Source organism: Barbus barbus (genome assembly GCF_936440315.1).
Source record: "Barbus barbus genome assembly, chromosome: 41".
NCBI classification, from domain to species: Eukaryota; Metazoa; Chordata; class Actinopteri; order Cypriniformes; family Cyprinidae; genus Barbus; species Barbus barbus.
The window spans coordinates 16,050,406-16,070,343 of NC_136719.1; the positions used below are offsets into that span (position 1 = coordinate 16,050,406).

The 19,938-nt window shown below is 34.9% G+C and overlaps 1 protein-coding gene and 1 long non-coding RNA gene across 5 annotated transcripts in view; one reads left to right on the forward strand and one right to left on the reverse strand.

The window, feature by feature from the left end:
* The window catches only part of LOC306860688 (signal transducer and activator of transcription 5B-like), a 25,845-nt gene extending 12,327 nt beyond the window's left edge, over positions 1-13,518 (reverse strand). Inside the window, exons 1-6 of one of the 4 annotated variants that reach the window (XM_079402506.1) lie at positions 12,649-12,706; positions 9,570-9,688; positions 4,931-5,073; positions 3,962-4,106; positions 3,026-3,112; positions 2,679-2,886 (exon numbers count right to left, since the gene is read on the reverse strand). In XM_079402506.1, the coding sequence (XP_079258632.1) occupies positions 2,679-2,886; positions 3,026-3,112; positions 3,962-4,106; positions 4,931-5,070 (580 nt within the window). In that variant the 5' untranslated portion in view covers positions 5,071-5,073; positions 9,570-9,688; positions 12,649-12,706. Of the gene's footprint in view, positions 1-2,678; positions 2,887-3,025; positions 3,113-3,961; positions 4,107-4,930; positions 5,074-5,781; positions 5,822-9,569; positions 9,689-12,648 lie in introns of those variants that run through there. The other 3 variants (XM_079402507.1, XM_079402505.1, XM_079402504.1) reach the window with 3 other exon arrangements.
* On the forward strand, positions 12,018-19,112 carry LOC306860690. Its single transcript, XR_013783400.1, has 4 exons — positions 12,018-12,797; positions 15,293-15,355; positions 17,162-17,256; positions 17,433-19,112. It is a non-coding gene; the product is annotated as an uncharacterized lncRNA (long non-coding RNA).
* Positions 19,113-19,938: the final 826 nt, after the last annotated feature.

Genomic DNA, 19,938 nt, shown 5'->3' on the forward strand with positions numbered 1-19,938 from the left:
CAGATTTTTCAGTGATATCTCTTAAGCATTATGATAATTTTCTGCATATTATTTGGTAAAAATCTGCTTACAGTACCCTTTAATGATTGCTCACCAATATGTTAATAGTGGACAAGTACAAATTTTAAATGTAATAAACAATGTAAATGAAATCAATAACTGAGTACTCCTGTGATTAGTGTTCTGTTTTTGTTACATGTAAAAATTAACAATTTATATAAATATTGAATATAATAGTATTATATACAGTAGCATTTAGTAAGCATAGACAAACACTGACTAATTATGAATTATTATTAATACATTTTAAATTAATTAAATGTTAGATAATAAATCATTGATTCAGGTTAATCAAAAAATTATTCTTGAGTACAAAATCATGACATTTTATGTGTTACAAGAGCTGTATAATGGATTGTAAATATTTGCAAATACTGAAGGCTATACACTTCCAAAGAACTGAAATTGCAGTTTTTCCAGTGCAGAGACATTCACATATATGCACATTTAATCTGTTTTCGGTGCAGTTCATACAAAGACTACTATACAAAGACAAAAAAGTTCAACTGTGAGCCTATGCTCTATAATGTTTTTAGCATTGCTGTGACATCAAATACTCATCCAAAATTCAAATCAAGGCTAGACTTGTTGGAGCCCTCATGACGGAAACAAATGTTTACACATCTGCTGCTCTAGGGCTTGTCTTATTGCATTTCTCCCTCTGGCATTGCTGTATAGCTTTGTGTTAACCATATCAAAGCTGCTATGCAGACAGAACTGTTGCATGGATTGTGCCAAGTGTGCAACCACACACTGCCTAATGCCTGACCTGCAATACTGCAGTTTTTTTTTTTTGCATCATTCCTATGATAAATCTGTGTGCTCGCTCTATCTCACCACAAGAAAGAAGGTGCCACAAGAGTGTAACCAGTCTTGTAAACATGATTCATGAGGAAAAATTACAAAATTAAAAAGTGGGAAGAATTCCAAAAGTCACTGTGAGACTCGGTTGATAAATTTGTGTAAACTTGACGAGCACAGCACGCCCTATGATGGGCCTGTATATACAGGTACATCTCAAAAAATTAGAATATCGTGAAAAAGGTCAATATTTTTTGTCACTCATTTCAGAAAGTGAAATCCATATATTATATAGATTCATTACACATAGAGTGAAATATTTCAAGCCTTTATTTCTTGAAATTTTGAAGATGGCTTACAGATAATGAAAACCCAAAATTCAGTGTCTCAGAAAATTAGAATATTACATAAGATCAATAAAAAAAGGATATTTTAAACAGAAATGTCAGGCTTCTGAAAAGTATGTTCATTTCTATGCACTCAATACTTGGTTGGGCCTCCTTTTGCATGAATTACTGCATCAATGTGGCGTGGCATGGAGGCAATCAGCCTGTGGCACTGCTCCGGTGTAATGGAAGCCCAGGTTGCTTTGATAGCGGCCTTCAGATCATCTGCATTGTTGGGTCTGGTGTCTCTCATCTTCCTCTTGACAATACCCCATAGATTCTCTACGAGGTTCAGGTCAGGCGAGTTTGCTGGCCAATCAAGCACAGTAACACCATGGTCATTGAACCAGCTTTTGGTACCTTTGGTAGTGTGGGCAGGTGCCAGGTCCTGCTGGAAAATGAAATCAGCATCTCCATAAAGCTTGTCAGCAGAAGGAAGCATGAAGTGCTCTAAAATTTCCTCGTAAATTTCCTGCGTTGACTGTGGACTTCAGAAAACACAGTGGACCAACACCAGCAGATGACATGGCAGCCCAAATCATCACTGACTGTGGAAACTTCACACTGGACTTCAAGCAACATGGATTCTGTGCCTCTCCACTCTTCCTCCAGACTCTGGGACCTTGATTTCCAAATGAAATGCAAAATTTACTTTCATCTGAAAAAAGGACTTTGGGCCACTGAGCAACAGTCCAGTTATTTTTCTCCACAGCCCAGGTAAGATGCTTCTGACGTTGTCTCTGGTTCAGAAGTGGCTTGGTAGCCCTTTTCCTGAAGACGTCTGAGCTGGTGACTCTTGATGCACTGACTCTAGCTTCAGTCCACTCCTTGTGAAGCTCTCCCAAGTGTTTGAATCAGTTTTGCTTGACAGTATTCTCAAGCTTGCGGTCATCCCTGTTGCTTGTGCACCTTTTCCTACCCAAATTCTTCCTTCCAGTCAACTTTGCATTTAATATGCTTTGATACAGCACAATGTAAACAGCCACACCTTTCAGTAATGACCCTCTGTGACTTACCCTCTTTGTGGAGGGCGTCAATGTTCGTCTTCTGGATCATTGCCAAGTTAGCAGTCTTCCACATTATTGTGGTTTCAAAGAACAAGAGATACCCAATGAATACTACAAAAGTATTATATGATGATTAGCAGTTCATAAATATCTTGATCATAATAATTGAATGTGCTTTGGGAGAAGGAACCAATGAAAGAGGAAAACATGTTAAAAACTGAAAAGAGTTTTATACATATGGAATTAATGACTGGCGAGCAACACTTCAACACTTAAACAAAAGCTTTTTTAACAATGTGTGTTTGAAAAAGCATTTCACACCCTTTGAACAATTTCCTAATGTTTTCATAATGAACAAAAGTTAATTCAGTCCAATGTGAAACACTAGTCTGACTGATATTAAAAAACGATTTAGATATCTTACCTTGAACTGACTCCATTTCCTGCTTTTCCCAGTTCAAATCCTCTTGAAGCTGATGAAGTGTTTGGCGGCAGTTCTGAATTTCCAAAACTTTGAGCACCAGATTGTCCACATCAGTCTTCCCATCCTCCCTTGCAGGTTGTGGGGTGCCATTGGTAGCTGCAGGACCCTGAGGAATTTGCTGGAAGGGTGGGAAGTTAGGGTGCATACCCTACAGACAAGCACACAACACCAAGAACAATGACATACTGGACATTTACCGTATGCATAACTTAAATCATAAGTTAAGATGGCTGTTGCATTTTCCCAACAAATTTTAAATATTGCAGAAAAACGGGTTTTGTGCTTACCTGTGCCTGTGCTAATAAGTGTCTTTCTTTCCTTAGAATATCTCGAACTGTCCTCACAAGTTGCATGGGTTGTGGCTGGAACACACTCTGAAAGGCAGTTACACAAGTACATGGTAAATAGTCAGAAATACAAACAGTGTGCTTTGTCACAACATTGTCAACATGGCAGGCTGCCAAAGGTGAGAAATACAGAAATATAAAAGTAAGAAAGAGAAACATACGTGTTCACAATGCCAAAGAAATGTAACTGAAGATGAGGTTATATAACATACAATACACAATGACTCTTGGTCACACTTTATCTACGATTTTTTTAACTACGACTTTTGCCTCAACAAACTCCTAATTTGCTGCTTATTAATAGCTAGTAAGGTGGTTAAGTATAGGTACTGTGTAGGATTAGGGATGTAGAATAAGGTCATGCACAATATATGCTTTATAAAGAATATGTGCTTTAAATTGCCTAATAAATAGCCAATATGTTAATAATATGCATGCTAATAATCAAAGTGTTACCTGACTCTTAATTTAAAAACCAAAAACCAATCGTGTATGTAAGTTGGCATAAGTAACAAAACAGTCCTAAATATCCCACATGTAGATCATATAGATATTACAGATTCTTGTTTATTTATAATAATCTATTAATTAAATAGTGAGCTTTTATATTGTTACTGTATTGAAGCCAAAGCAAATTATTAAAAAGAGAAAACATTAATATTATCAATATTAATGTTAGATACAGAATCCCAAAGAGAAACTGTATTAATTAAATTTAAATGTACACAATAATGGACTCCGTAAACCCTCTTGGGGTCCCCAGCACCCCACTTTAAAAACCCTGTATTAAAAGTCATTATTTTAACTGGTTTTATATGATACAGTAGCTTTAAGCCAGCAGAAATCATGAGGGTTAGGAATATTTGTTATGCACACCAAGTTTCGGCTGATATGTTGTAGTTTGACCCTTTCCACCACGTTAGGGTTGTGTTGGGCCACCTCCTGCAGCAAATGCACCATCTGATCCAACAGCCTTCGGGCCTGAGGCTCCTGCTCCATGTTGTTCACATCAAAGTTCTCCCTAAATAAAACATTACATAGGCATTACATTTTTAAAGCACTGCTGCATAGAATCATCCTTCGTAAATGTCGCAAACTGACATGGAACAAAGCCTTTCAAGTCTAGCTTATCCTGTGCTGTTCTCCAACCATCATCCCAATTTTCATTATAAGAATGATTCACTTCCATTACAGGAAATTCCTAAACAGTTAAACTACCCTAAATTGTATGCCTTAGACAATAGTCGCTCATGTTTCAATTTCATTTGTTTTACTTAATCGCCAGTACATATTAAAGGTGCACTTAGATATTTTAGCTTAATGAAAAACCTTTATAAGAAATGAAATTTTGAAATGTTTAATATCAGAGTGTTTTACCTCATGGAGGCCACAATATAGGGATTACTACGTCCTCTTCTTCCCAGACATGTCCTGGATAGGATTTATAAATTGCCTAAAATGTTCTGATTTTGGCTTTGTTTTCCTACATGTGCTCTCTACAGTCCTCACATCATATGTACCCATATTTGCATTGCTTTGACTGTTCTCTGTAGATTCCACCTTCTCACACACCACAATTGGTTGATAATGTACAATGCCTGCATGCTATTGGTCAAACTACTTTTCGGTCATTACCTTCAGCCTAATACTACTCACTTCTCTAATTTTCAGACACTTTCACTATGGAATAAATTAATCATGGCTAGCTGTGAACAAAGCATTTCTACATTGCAATCTGCTACTACTGTAGGTGACAGTTCAGCGCAACCTTAAGGTAAACAATACTGTGTTAATCTTAATACAACATAAAAAGGATGCATTTAATTTGTAACAGTAATGTCATACCATCCCTGTTCCTCTATCCAGCTGGCCAAATAGTGCCTGACATCCAGAGGGAATGTGTCCGGGTAGAGTTCATTCAGCGTCTGAGTTGGCAGGTACTGTAACTGCGGGGTCATTTGCGCCCACAGCGCCATAGTGTGCATGCACTGCAACAGTAAAAAAAATTAATTAAAAAAATCAGGACATTACCACTGCACTGGAAAGGCTACATTTTCAGTTGTTCACTGAAAAAGATTACTTGACCAACCATGTAATATTATTATTGCTAAACAATAGTTGTTGTCCATACAACATCAGTAAAAAGTGACCATATCAGTCAAGAAAAAAAAAAAAAAAAAAGGTTTTGGTTAAGCACTTATCATCATACATCAGATTCGGTTTAGCTCAAGTTGTGAACAAATAATCTCACCTGTCTATCTTCAGAAGGAATACAATAAATTGTATAGACAATTATTACAACATTTCTATTTTGGGGTGAAATATCCCTTTAATTCTGAAATACCACATTAATCAGACAATTCTGTTATGACACACAGATGACGACACACTAATCCACACTAAAGCCCTACTTACCCATGGTTTAACGCCTTTAAAGAAGGACTTCGACTATTGCTGTTGCTAGCTTTACCTATCATTCAGGCTACAAAACTATCCATGCATGTATTTAGGACAAAACACAATACACAAGCTTTATCTAAAAAAACAATTAAACATTAAGTTTCTAACAAGTTCCTTATTCTGAACAAACTGAATTGAAACTCTGAATTCTTCAATGCAAAATGAATGACATTTATAGAAGCTCATTCATAAATAGCATCTGACGGCTGGATAAAATAAGTGAAGAAAAGCCCAACCTTTTATACAATGTTGTTTTTCAGGCTTAATAGAGGCTGTCTGTATTTGGTGAAAAGAGCACAGGCAGATGCGTTGGGGAGAGAGCAGGGTTTGTTATTAATGTTCAGACTTTTGTTTGGACAAGGGAGAAAAGACAGTATGCCTGCCTTATCTCTCACCAACATAAGGGGACAGAAGACACTGTATACCACAACATGAACACGCTTGACAAAACAACAGCCTGGCAATCCAACCATCACTAATATAACAAGTTTACTTGCATAGTTTGTCATTTTAGCACATCATTTAGCTTTATGCTGCATTGTAAGAAAGTAGAACATAATTAATATGATAATGCTGCTGACCATTTCATTTTTTAAATGGTTTGTGATGGAACTTAATTATTTTATTTGTATATAAGGTGTACACATATATTTCTATGTTTGGAAGTGAAACATAAAATGTAAATTTTCAGGATCTAAAATGGAAAAGCTTCTGTTTAGAAACATATAACCAGTTATAACATCAAGTTAGGTAAATATGTTAACTGTGTAAAATAAATGTGATGCCGTCAAACATATTTAATTTCATGTATGATAAATGCAATAAAAACACAATGCAATAAATATTTTAAAAAATCAAATGCACTTTACATACAAATACCGCTTCAACACAAATGAGATCACACTGTTATGATTCACTGATGATAGACTCTAGTTCTGTCTAGTACAGTTGGCTACAAGCACATGGCATGTTAGATTGAAGCAGTGAAATTGAATGGCACCCTAAGGCATGAAAGCATGCTGGATCATGTCTTCCATAACTACTGACTATTGTGTCACTGATCACTTCTTTCTGAGTAAAATTTGTCTTTGAAGATTTGTCTTGAACTTTAGCATACTGTAATCTTTTTCTTTTACACTAAAACCTTTTAAGAAAAACACTCTTAAACTGTGTGTATAAATGGTTTTATTAGAAAAGTCATTAAAATACATTTTTCTGTTTGTGTTTTTTTTAAGAAGAACTTGAAGACCCATAAAACTTAAATGGGCAGTTCATACATAAATGAAAGTTCTCAAATTAAATGTAGATTTTTTTCCATAGGAACTGCACATGAGGAAAACTGAAGTGTAATACCATGTCATTCTAGTAAAGATTTTTAATAACCACCTACACCCACTCTCCAAGACCTCATAATTCACAATTCATAATGTTCAATAACCAGCTTCACAATATGTAGTTTAGCCAGTACATTGTACAAATGGGCAGAGGTTTTTATAGTAAATTGCAACATATTAATCCCTAGATTACTCACTAGTTTCAATCTGCACATTCGCTGTAAAATCATAAAGCGTAATCATAGGGTATTTAAAGTATTTCATATCAAAGATAAGACACTGCCCAATAAAGCTCTTTTAATGACTACCTGATAACTCATTAGTGTGAATCTAAACCTCATGACTCATGCAGGATTTGTGAATTTTTTTCATAATATTAATATTTCCTCATTTTTTTCTGGCTAATCTGTGCCATACCTATTAATATACTTGTAAAGGTATACCTGCGTTAATGTTTAACAAAGGGATTGGAGCAGCGTAGGTGAAAAAGACCACACCTATGTGCCCACATAATATCTGAAGACAAGTCATTCAAGGGAAATACGTCATGTTACACTTACAAACAGATGAACCATGTAAATTCAAGGCCATGCTTAAAAGTACAGGTATACATTAACAACATGTATACGATATGTGACAACAGTCAAGTTAAATTTGACCACTGTGTTAATCTTTTTCTTTTATATTGTTATTGAGTGAACACCAGAAGCTGTGCAGGAAAAACAGGTCTGGTAAAAAACACTTAGGTAAAAACCTTAGCTTTTTTCTGTAGCATGCACACTGATAAAAAAAAAAAATAGCAACATCAAAATTAACTGGTTTACCTCAAGTGTAAAATATTAACATCACTAAATCAACCTAAATGCATTGATTTATATAAACAAAACAATTTTTATGGGTTAAATTATGTAGAAATTAGGTTCCCACTTACAGTGTAGAACAACCCAAATAAAATATAAGAGGATCTTGATTAAATAGGATGGCATATTCATGGAAGGGTTTTATGGCCTCTAAATAGTTGTATAGCACTATAAATGAGTCCTATAGCTTTGCTTATTTTTACTGCTTCAACACAGCAGGTCATTGACAAAAAGTCAGAGGTACATACATATATATATATATATATATATATATATATATATACATATATATATAGATGATGTGTACAGCAGATGTGTTCACTCTTTACCCCTTAGTTTTTGGAATTTATAAATATGATATGCTATCTCTCTAACATAAAAAAGACTTTACCTGAAGCCTTAACCAAATAAGAATTCTATATGTTTTATAAAGTTTTTTTATAAGTTTTAATGCATTAAGTTTCAATTATGCTAACTTATGGTAAAATAACTTTGGTTATAATTATTTATGAAAGGATATAACGCATTACAACACACATAATGAATACCTTTATAATGCATCATACATAAAGGCTAAGTAAAGTGTTACCGAAATATTTGATCATGTTTATTATCTCTAAGGGTTGCAAAGCAAGGTCAGATTCTCTGAATCTTATTTATAGACCCCCTCTGTTGAAAATCAAGTTTTTAATCTTGTTTAAATGTTTGTCTGGTGTTTTTAATATGCTTAAAGACAAACCATGTGCAAATTCAAGAGCATTTTGTCCTTAAAAGTGCAGTGTTTCAAAAATGTCTACAGTCTCAAAAATGTGGTTTGAAACAGCCCACCCAATCCCATCAATTTGCAAGATGGGGCTTTTCATGTAATTAGCTGTCTCAGATGGAAAACAGGGACATGGTTTGTATAACATTATCAATTAATTATTAGCTGTTTGATAACATAGTTAAGCCAAAGGCTAATGATATCAATTACTTCTGCGTGTTCAACATGGAAGAGAGCAATACATAAATTGTATTACCATTCTTGTAGGCGACCATGTATAATCCATGTATAATCTTCCTTTTCTTCTTCTGGCTCATACATATAGCTGAATTAATCCAATATTGCCACTTGCCATTGTATAGTGTTTACAACTTTGTTAACTGATGAGGTAAGGGTGTAGAATTATATTCAAGCAATTTTAAGGCATGAAAAAAAATATTTTCATTGGAAACACTTTTAAAATATGTCATTTTGATTATTAAAGATGAGTTTTAAGGGATAAAATTAGTGACTGCCGGTGGACTTCATAGATCAATGCTCTATGTAATACTTTATGTATTTGCAGGGCATACATTTTATTTCAAACATTTTATTTAAAGGTCAATTCACACCATTTTGTCTGATCAGTGTGTCAAGTCTGTCAGTGTCTGTCGGTATTAGTCAGAGCTTGTTTTCACCAATTTAACATGCTAAAATATTGTTTGTCAGGTCTATGTCTAAGGTGTGATGTATTGTAAGCTAGTGACTGTCTGCACTTGTCTGCGGCCTTAATTATTGCATAGACTGCTCTTTCATAATCCTGTTTTGTTAAGGTATCATCCTGGTCTTAGATGTCCTAAAATATACTGAAAGAAATAAAAAAGAAATTGAAGAAATTAAAATACAAATGGTATTTGTATTTTACTGTATGGTAAGCATCTAAAATAAATATCGAAGAGATTGCTCTGATCATTTGGGTTTGGAGAAATCTGTTGAAATCTCTGATGTTTGATTAGTGTATTTTCTTTCCTATAAAGTTAATTCTCTGTACTGGAAAACAGAAAGCAATCTCTCAGCATCAAACCTGCCTCACACTGAAACTCAGACAGCAGTTGGCAGATGACACATGGACCACTTTACCACTCATCCACTTTATTTGATCTCTTTTCATTGAATGGATGACTGCATTCATAATGATCATGTCATACTGCAGAAATAAACAAATGAACAGAAATGAACAAACTCATAGACTTTTACACTCATCTTATTACTGTTGACACTACTTGAAATGCTGTGACTAATAACACAAAGGATGTAAGCAAACAACCTAAAAACTGAGAAAGTGTTCATTATTTCTTTAAACTACAATTTAAATAAAAATTAAAATGTCCAATCCGTGCGCTCAGATTTTGTAAACCGTACCCACAAATTCATAATCCGTGCGCACGCTTTCGCAATCCGTTCCCACGGGTTTGTAAACTCACGGATTTGTGGCCCCGCCCCCACCGCCAGATTCAACCAGGCCACCTGTTTAGGTGCGGAATGCACTGTATTGTGTTTATTAAACATTATTTTTCATAGTAGCCTATAATTAGACCATGATCCGCACTCACAAAATAGTCTTCTTTTTAGCGTTTATTTTACATTAATAACCAATAGGATAAAACATCGCCACCTGTGTTTTATCCTATAGCTATAGCCTAAAATAAACGCTAAAAAGAAGAATAGAAAATAGCCTTAATTTTCTAAAAAAAAACAAAAAAAACAATACAATACAAATCAAATAATGTACCGTTATGTTGTCATTCCTTTGCTCTCTGACTGAATGCAATGTTATAATAGGCCTAGTTATTTAATAACAACATTAATAGTGAAACATGCATCTAACTCTGGATGGTAAAGTTTAGTAGAATAAAATCACCATAATAATAATAATAACAAGGGTGAAGTCCGCTAAAATGGGCCACGTTTTGGTAAATGACTTATAACACCATCAAATAAGCTATGCAGGAGATCTAATGATATTCTTATAAATTAGCATGGGTCTCTTAAATATATTTATATTTTTTAAATATGAAAAAGTATAAAAGTTTTAAAATTATGAGAGTTAGCGTATCAGCAGGTACCTTCTGAAGCCACGGCACAACATTCAGGTAAAATGGGCCAATATAAAAAGAGAACAACACAGGTAATTTCAGTTTAAATCATTTTATTTTTAACAGTAAATTGACACTATTGTCTTTGGTGTGCCATAGCAACACTATAAATGTATTTCATTAAATAGAAAGTTGAATGAATATTTAATTAAACAATGCAATTAAAAATGAACTGATCATGTTGTATAGGTGTGTGTTTCTGTGCATTGGTGTCTTTCGTGTGCATGTATTTGTGCTTGTATTTTTTTTTTTTTTAAAGTCTGTTAAGATTTTGTATGGATACATATCTACAGTAGGCCTATAAACCTATTTTCACCCTCAATTTCTGTGTAAAAGTATGTGTGTGTATGCAGCCCATTTTACTGACATGCTCCTTTCTTTCCCTTTCTCTTCTCGTCTCTCTGTTTCCTTTCTTTGCTTGTCCTCCTGCCATACTGTCTGAAAAAAAAAGACTTAAAATTTTGTATGGATACATACAGTATCTAGGCATATCAACCTATTTTCACCCTCGAATATCTGTCTAACAGTGTGTGTGTGTGTGTGTGTGTGTGTATGCAGCCCATTTTAGCTGAAAATTGTGGCCCATTTTAGCTTAACCAGCCATATACCTAAAATGACCTTTTTCACAAATATTAAAGTTTCTTTTATAAATTAAACTTTTTTTTATTTTAAAGAGCATGTCAAAACAATGTTCATAGACCTCTGCTTTGTCGGTAAGCTTACTTATAATTGCTTTAGTAGCCTACCTAATTTCTCTGACAAGCTTCATATAACACTCTGCCCTGCCTGCCTTAAAAAAGTCAGACCAATAAAAATTATTGTTACATGTCAACAGTGATGAAGCAACAATGCAATATCAGTTATTGTGATTTTCTGTAAAAAATTAAAAAGACTTGAGACACTTATGACAATTTGCTGTAGGCCTATTCCACATAATAATATGCAATAAAACAATAATAGGCTACAATATAGGAGCTTGCTGTTCTTCTGAAATGAATCCGTGAGTACGGTTTATAAACTGAGGGGACGGATTGCAAAACCGTCGCCACGGATTGTTTTTTTTTTTTTCTCCTATAGGTGACGTGCTCTCTTGACCATGTCCGCATCCATGACAAAAACTACCCACTGACAAATAGCACTAAGCAATCACTGACAGGTAGATTGATTTACTTCATCTAATCCACTTTGCACAGAAATAAACACTTCACTAAGCCTTTTTAGTGCATTTTAAAAGGCCGCAGCAAAGCCATCCATTAGTATTCATATAATATTTATGACAAATAACAGCATGAGGGTGTTACATCCCAAAGTCTGAAGCTGACACAAGCGATGTTACAACAACAATGAGGAAGGTTAACATAGAACAGACCACTCTAGTGCACACACAAAAAAGCGTACCACACCAATGACACATATACAGCCTATGGGGAACAGAAAGTAGGGCGTGAATTCGTGTAGGCGCTCGTGCTAAACACTTAAGTATTTTCCACTATCAAACTAAACATATACATAACGTGACATTTAGCGCAATCATATGGAAGTCCGCTACGTTTCAGCCATATAAATAGGCCTTCCTCTCTTACTATTTCCAGTAGAGTCAAATACAGGAAACTTGTTGAATATGTGAATTGACATGAAGGCAGTGTCCCTCGCGTATTCTATCATGGAGTATCCAGGCGAGAAAATATGCTCATGTCATTTAGCCTAAGTAGGCTAGTATATATAATGTTCTAGCTAAACCGACTTCACAATAATCTCATACTGAGATTAAATGATTATAAAGTGAGATTTTTATTCTTAAGTGAGTTCTTTGATGGCTTTTTAGTCTGTTTTTGCTCGCTCGCTTCGCTCGACTGCACATTTTCGCGTAACAGTTAGAGTAGAGGAAAGTGGCCTGTTACAAAACTGAAGTTTCCTCTTTGCAACAACATTAAGCGATAAACAAATTCAGGTCGCGATAAACACACCGTCCGCAGATTATATAGCAAAAATACAATGCTGTATAACTTACCTGATTTCGACGCCAGCTCTTTAACACACGCAAAGAGATATCAATCTGCGCCTTCCGTGTGCGTTTGTTGTTTTTTTTCTTTCTATCCACCTACTTTCACTTTACACTGCTGCTGCCTATTGGACACCCTGATGCAGTTCTTCTACCAGGTGAATGAGAAACTTTATCCGGCTGGACATTATTAGAAATATATTTCTATTCTGTTGCATGTAGCCTACACGGAACATTAGATATGTCATAGTTTTTAAATCCAGTTTTATGTGTGCCAGAAAGTGCCTAATTTTAGTATGTTCAAACTTTTATCTTCATACATAAAGGGAGTATCTTCACACTTTTGTAAGTATCTTCGTTTTTTCTTCGTCTAACGTCTTACTTTTGTGAGCCTCATATTTTATTAAATTCATATTGCTTAGCATATGCCTGCACGACGGCATGGTCATTCATTTCTTGCTTAAAGTTCATAATGTATTGCATTTATTTTATCAACATTAATGGCACCTTATTATTATTATTTTTTTTTTACTATTTAATATGCATTTAACCCCATTCTGTCACTGTATTGCAAGACAATAATGCTATAAAGAACTTAAGAAAATTAAAGAGAAAATACTCTTCTTAAACTCCTAGGAATGAACCCTAACCCTAATTACCAACAATGAATATATTGTAAATATAGGTATTATAAATTATAAATAGGTTATACTATTCACACTATAAATTCTAACTCACCTGAAAATAGTAATACAAAAAATTACAAGTAAAACGGATTAAAACTGTCAGATATCAAAATCTAGAGAGCAAGCAAGACAACATTTTATGCATCATGCTTGTTCATAAGAGGTAACTTTCTATTTATCAAGACAAAACGTCACTTGTAGGCGGGAAAACAACGCCATTTCTGCTTGAAACGCTTGATTTCCAGTAAGGAGTTTCGAAAGAGGTTTCCGTTTTCTCAAATAAGCTCGATTACTTTTGCGTTTTCATTATTCTGGTTTCTCATCTAAAAAATATATTTAAAAAAACAACGGAAGAGTATTATTAGTACATATTTAATGCACTAAAAATACACTAAAATAAAAAGGTGGCAGTTCAGCAGTGTTTCACTACAAAAAATCCAATGAAAATGTTCAAATTTCTCATTGACTAAAATAAGATAAAATAAAATAAACAAATTTAATGTTTACGACTTTAAAAACAGGCAAATTCAACAATGATTGTATGTAACAATATACCTCATTCTGAATAATTCATGAACACTGGAATCTCGTGAGGTGAAGTGTTGCCTTGTCTGCGGTTTATAAGCTACTGTGTATGTAAAAGTTTCTTGTATAGTTTTTCTGTTGCCTTCTCTAGAAGCATAGAAATATAGAAATTGGCGTATTCGCGATTCTTATTTTGTGAAGAATGTCGCTAATTTTATCAGTCTAGTTTGCTTGATTTGAAGTGGATCTGGCAGCACATCATCGTTTACACCAGGAAATGTTGAAGTCAGGAAACTGCAAAGTCATTAGTACGACTAGCCTATAAAACTATTTCTAATCTCACAACTGCACCCAGAATAACATTTTCTTTTGCTCGCTGATATCTCTGAGAAATGACTATAGGATAGTTTAGGCGTATAGAACATTAATAAAACAAGATTTTTACTCCTCCCCAAAAAAAACATTATTTTGTGCTACCACTAGAGGGCAGTGGGTCACTATGTGGAAAGCAAGCTGACGCTGTGTTGGTCACGTGAAATGTAAATTATGCAATAAAACTAAACGATCAAAAATGAAAGTTATTTAATGTAAAATTATTCTAAATTTACAAGTTTTAAAGATTCGATTAATTCAAACTCGTCCCATATGGTCCATGTTCATGCGTTTGTTTCAAGCTTCAGGCATTCCTCATATCAAAGCTGATTTCCTGACCGGTCATGATACATTTGGCCTGTCTGAGGGCTGTTGAGAATGCTGTATTTGCTTCAGGGGTTGTTTTCATGTCCAGCCTTAATTTAAACACAGTCAGAGTTGACTTGATCAATCTCCCGCTGATAGAGTTTGACAGGCCCGAAACGGAATTCTGAAGTAACAAATGTTATCAATAAAAATTCCATAATAGTTGTGCAAAGTGTTTAATTTCTATCACAACAAACCATTTGCAGCTGTTTTGAAAAGTAACAACTGTGAAAATAAACATATGGAAAGTAAAAAACTTTATAAGACATTATCAGAATTTGTTCAGATACGTGAACAATTGAATACGAGGGGCCAATTCTCCTTGTTAACTAGTTGCTTCATTAGCAGGAATGTTACTAGCATATTTTCTGTTATTAGTGCTTACAGCACATATTTGCCTTATTCTGTATGTCCATATTTTAGATCCCTTAATTGTAGCCCATACCTAAACTTAACTACATTACTAACTAGTCATAAGCAGCAAATTAGGAGTTTATTGAGGAAAAGTCATAGTAAATATTGAGTTAGTTGTGATACATGTTTATATATATATATATATAGCACAATTATAAATACACTGATTCATATTTTAAAAGGAAGGCAAAAATCAGCAAATTGTTGGTGGATTGACCTCTTGTTTGTTTACTCTGCATTTTTTTCTCTCCCCTCATTCACAGCTTGTCATTATTTTGTGGTCCTCTTAGGTAAAGGCCTAGAGCTGAGCAGCACCAATGGCAGCACATCTGGAATCAATACAGCTGAACTAGGTAACTAGAGGGTTTTGGGGGGAGTTAGGGCTAAGGGTTGGGCTAGTTACGGTTTTGGCCCTGGGGGTCCATGTGTCCCTGACTCCTAAATAGACTTGATTGCTACCAGCTGGCAGCCTTAACTCACCCTGTGTCAGGGATCTCCTCTGATGTCAACCTTGTCAGTATCAAGGCTAGACAGGACAAAGGAGAGTAAGACACGAGCAGTTACGAACAGAGGTGTAGGCAGGGTCTGAGCTATGGGAAATCTTGCTGCACTGCATGTGAACTCTGGTTTGCGTCACAATAATTTCTACCTTTATGTGAAAAAGTGGAGGACAAATTCCTTTTAAAAGTAGAACAAAATAGATCTGAATTTGATGTAAATGCACATGCTTTTTGTGAGAACCTTAAAGCATAATATGTTCTTAAATGGCTAAAACTGAACATATCAAAGCTCAAATCACAGAGACTGACTGCAGAAGACATGACAAATGCAAAATGCTTCTGCCTTTGCAGTTTTCAAAAAAAATCCTGTCATGTTTTAGGACAACAGGCAAAATTATTTGACCTTTAAAAACACTCATTCTTTTTCACATTGCCAAAACCACTCTTAGATGTAATATGTTGCTTTTGCTGTATGTTTTGGGTCATCGTCCATTTGTACTATGAAGCGCTGCAATCAACTTTGCTCCATTTGGCTGAATCTGGGCAGAGAGTGTATCCATATGCACTTTAGAATTCTTCCGGCTGCTTCTGTCTTCTGTCACGTCATCAATAAACGCCAGTAACCCAGTGCCACTGGAAGCCATGCATGCTCATGCCATCACACTGTTCCACCATTTATCACAGATGATGTTGTCTGCTTTGTTCCAAGCCTTCTCCATACTATATTTTCTTCCTATCATTCTGGTACAGGTTGATCTTAATTTCAGCCGTCCAAAGAATGCTTTTCCAGAAGTGGTCTGGATTTTTTAGATGTTTTTTGACAAAGTCTAATCTGGCCTTGTTTGCACCTTGTGATGAACCCTCTGTATGAAGTCTTCTCTTGATTGTAGACTTTGATAGTGACACGTCTGCCTCCTGGAGAGTGTTCTTCTCTTGGCTGGATGTTGTGAAAGTATTTTTCTTTACCATGGAGAGGATTCTCCGATCATCCACCACTGTTGTCCTCCATGGGTGTCCAATGCTTTTTATGTTGCTGAGCTCACCAATGTGTTCTTTTTTTCTCAGAATGTCCCAAATTGTTGATTTGGCAACTCCTAGTGTTCCTGCTATCTCTCTGATGGATTTGTTTTGTTTTTGAAGCCTAACAATTGTCTGTTTCACTTGTATGGAGAGCTCCTTTGACTGCATAATGTGGGTTCACAGCAACAGCTTATAAATGCAAATGGAACACTTATAATCAAATCCAGACCTTTTACTTGTTTAATTGATAAGGAAGGAAAAGCCCACACTTTGCCAAAAAACAGTTTTGAGTCAATTGTCCAATTACTTATGGTCCCTTGAAAAAGGGGAGAGGCTACATATTAAAGAGCTGTAATTCCTTAACATTTTCAACAATTTTGATGAGAATATCCTCAAATTAAAGCTCAGAGTGTGCACTTTAAGCCCATATTCATTATATAACTAACTTGAATATGAGTGTGTGTGTGTGTGTGTGTTGTGTATTAAGTTTTATCAAATAAATACTGTATATTCTGATAACACTTAACTAAATATATTATAATAATAGAACATTATATATAACTTTGATGGATTATAATATACTTTAGGGATGCAATATGCTTTGCAATTATTTTTACAACTTTTATATTCTATCTACAGCTTTCATCTTTCAGATTCTTGATACTCACATCCACATCTGTTCCACTAAAATACAGAATAAATGCAACTGGTGGGATTTTACTTTACACACTGAGGTATTCATATTAAGCATTATATTATTTTTATTGTTTTTATAATACACATGCACCTTTGTGTATTAGCACATATGAATGTGTTTATTTGCTATCTTGTTACATGCTAAACTTAACAGTAGTCATTTTTAGCTTTTCCTAAATGCTGAATCTGAACACTTTATCATTCTGTAATTTAGATTCTGCTCTAGCTCTGGAGTCAGAGAGGTCGAATTCAAGCTGACCAGGTCACATCACTCAGAGTGCACCAGCACGGATGGTTGCTATGGTGAGGGTTATGGTGGAAGAGATATGGGGATTGATGAGGAATTTTTGCTTGCTCAAGTAAATGTTCAAATATTCTCAACAAAATATAATTTATTTTTGATTTCATTTATTTTGCTTTTACACTTTTAGATACTCAATTATAATGAAGTAAAAGTATAAATAGGAACTTCCAGAATTGTCCATCAATATGTGAAATACAAACGTCAATGGATAACCTAATAGAGGTAGTGCTAGAAAAAAATAACACTGATCAACTCCTTTCAGTGGAAAGGTAATTATTGACCTTCAAATTCATATTATTAACCCTTAGTGCCACCACAAGGTGAGTGTGTTATTGAATGTATGAATTGAAGGATGTTATTTTATTCTACTGGTATCTGGAGATTAATTATCCTTTAGATAGGGACTGGAGGGCAAGGACTATGTATAACCCTGCATTATTCGTCTTAATCAGAGACTTAATCATCAGCATCCATTATACATTAAATATGAGATTAATCTCCATACTTCAAAAATACATTGGACTAAATGAGGGTTATGTTGAGGGTCAGTGTTTTGATGCATATCCTGTAGTTTAAGACAACTGTTGCAATCACACATAATTAAGTCAATTCCCATCATATCTGTATGGACTATATTTCATGCAGCCATAAGATAAATTATCTAGCTTTTCTTTTTGTACTATATTGAACCCTTGACCACAGAGCACCTTAATTTGACACTCCATCCTAAAGCCACTCCTGATCATTGGGCAGTGTTTAAATGTTAAACGCTGATTGAAATTAAGCAACAAAGTACTAAACGATGAAAAAAGATCCTTTTCATTTGTTAAACTATCCAGCTCTAACCGTCTTATGCGGAAGCTACAAGCAAATATTCACTTCTTTTTTTATATGTGCACTCTCAGAAAACAAAAACAAAACAAAAAAAAAGAGTACAAAAGCTGTCACTTGGTAGTACCTTTTCAAAAGGTTCACTTTTGTACCTAAAGGGTCTGTACTGGTATCTAAAAGGTACAAAGGAGTCCGTTTGAAAAGGTAGTAGTGTCTCAGTGACAGCATTTTTCTGAGAGTGTAGAATAGCATGACCCTCAATATTCCACAAATCTTAGTTTTAATACATCATTTGATAATCTCACTGATATTTTGAAATCATGTGCATGTAAAGTGAAGGCAATTTACATTCACAATCTACCACTTGACATGTACGGGAAGATGAGCCATTAAAGTTTTTTCCACATATTCTCTTTAATATTGTGTAATACTTTTTTTCTTAAAATACAGTCTTTTCTGAGGTAGACCATTACAGTTCAAGAACATTATCATTTTTATAACAGACATCAAAAAAGACATGAAATAAATATTTTCATGTACAATATGCTGCAAAAATGAGGTAGAAATGGTTACAGAAAATGTACAAGAACAAGATCCAAGAACAAAGTTACTGTACTAATAGATTCAAAACAGCTAATTAATGACAATTTTGTTGGACAAACTGTTAAACTGCTCAGTATCTTTGTGCTCCTGTTTTGAAATCAGCGAAATATCTGTATTTGCCTATGATATCTTAATAAAAATGGTTTATCTCAGTTCGAATGAATGGAAATTGATGCTGAATGTTTCTATACAAGATGTATGTGCGCGTGTTGGACGTCCCTGAGTCTGCCAGGTTCTGTAGGTTTTTGCCTCTTCGGCACTGATCAAAATGTGCTCCTGGGGTCATTCTGATTGACCTGTGTGGCATGAGTGAAGCCACCAGCTGTACTTGAAGAGCCGAACAGTGCTATAGGGTTACTAGACATCAGTCAGAATATGGCTTCTCCAAAAGGCTGTGTGTAAGATAGAGGAACGGGGGATGGGAAATCAGCTCACCACATGGCTGTACAGGGCCAGCAACCAAGGGGACAAACCATTGTGCTAAGAGCATGGGGTGTGCTGGGGGTAAAGGAGTGATTACATCACTGTTGATCAAAATTCAACAATCCACAAAAGCCAGTCTACAGACATTATAAATAAACGTAATAATCTCGGTTTCTTCAGCAGTGGTAATTTGAAGACATCTGATCACTCCATGCAACTTTTATGTACCTTATAAACCAAAAAAGCTGAAAATTTTAAACATTGGTAGAGACTGCGCCATCTGGATTGTCTACATGATGAGCGTGTTAACAATTTTTATACATTACACATGATGGTAAAACACAATTTATGATTCGACATGATTAGCTGCCAATTATATATATATATGTATATATATATGCATGTGTGTGTGTGTATGTATATATATATATATATATATATATATATATATATATAAACATTCTCATTCTGATCTTTGGGTTGTTTCTTTTTTGCTCCTCAAGTACTTTGGTTGTTTTAAAAGGGCACCGACATATGCTTTGTACCTTGGTTTCTGAAA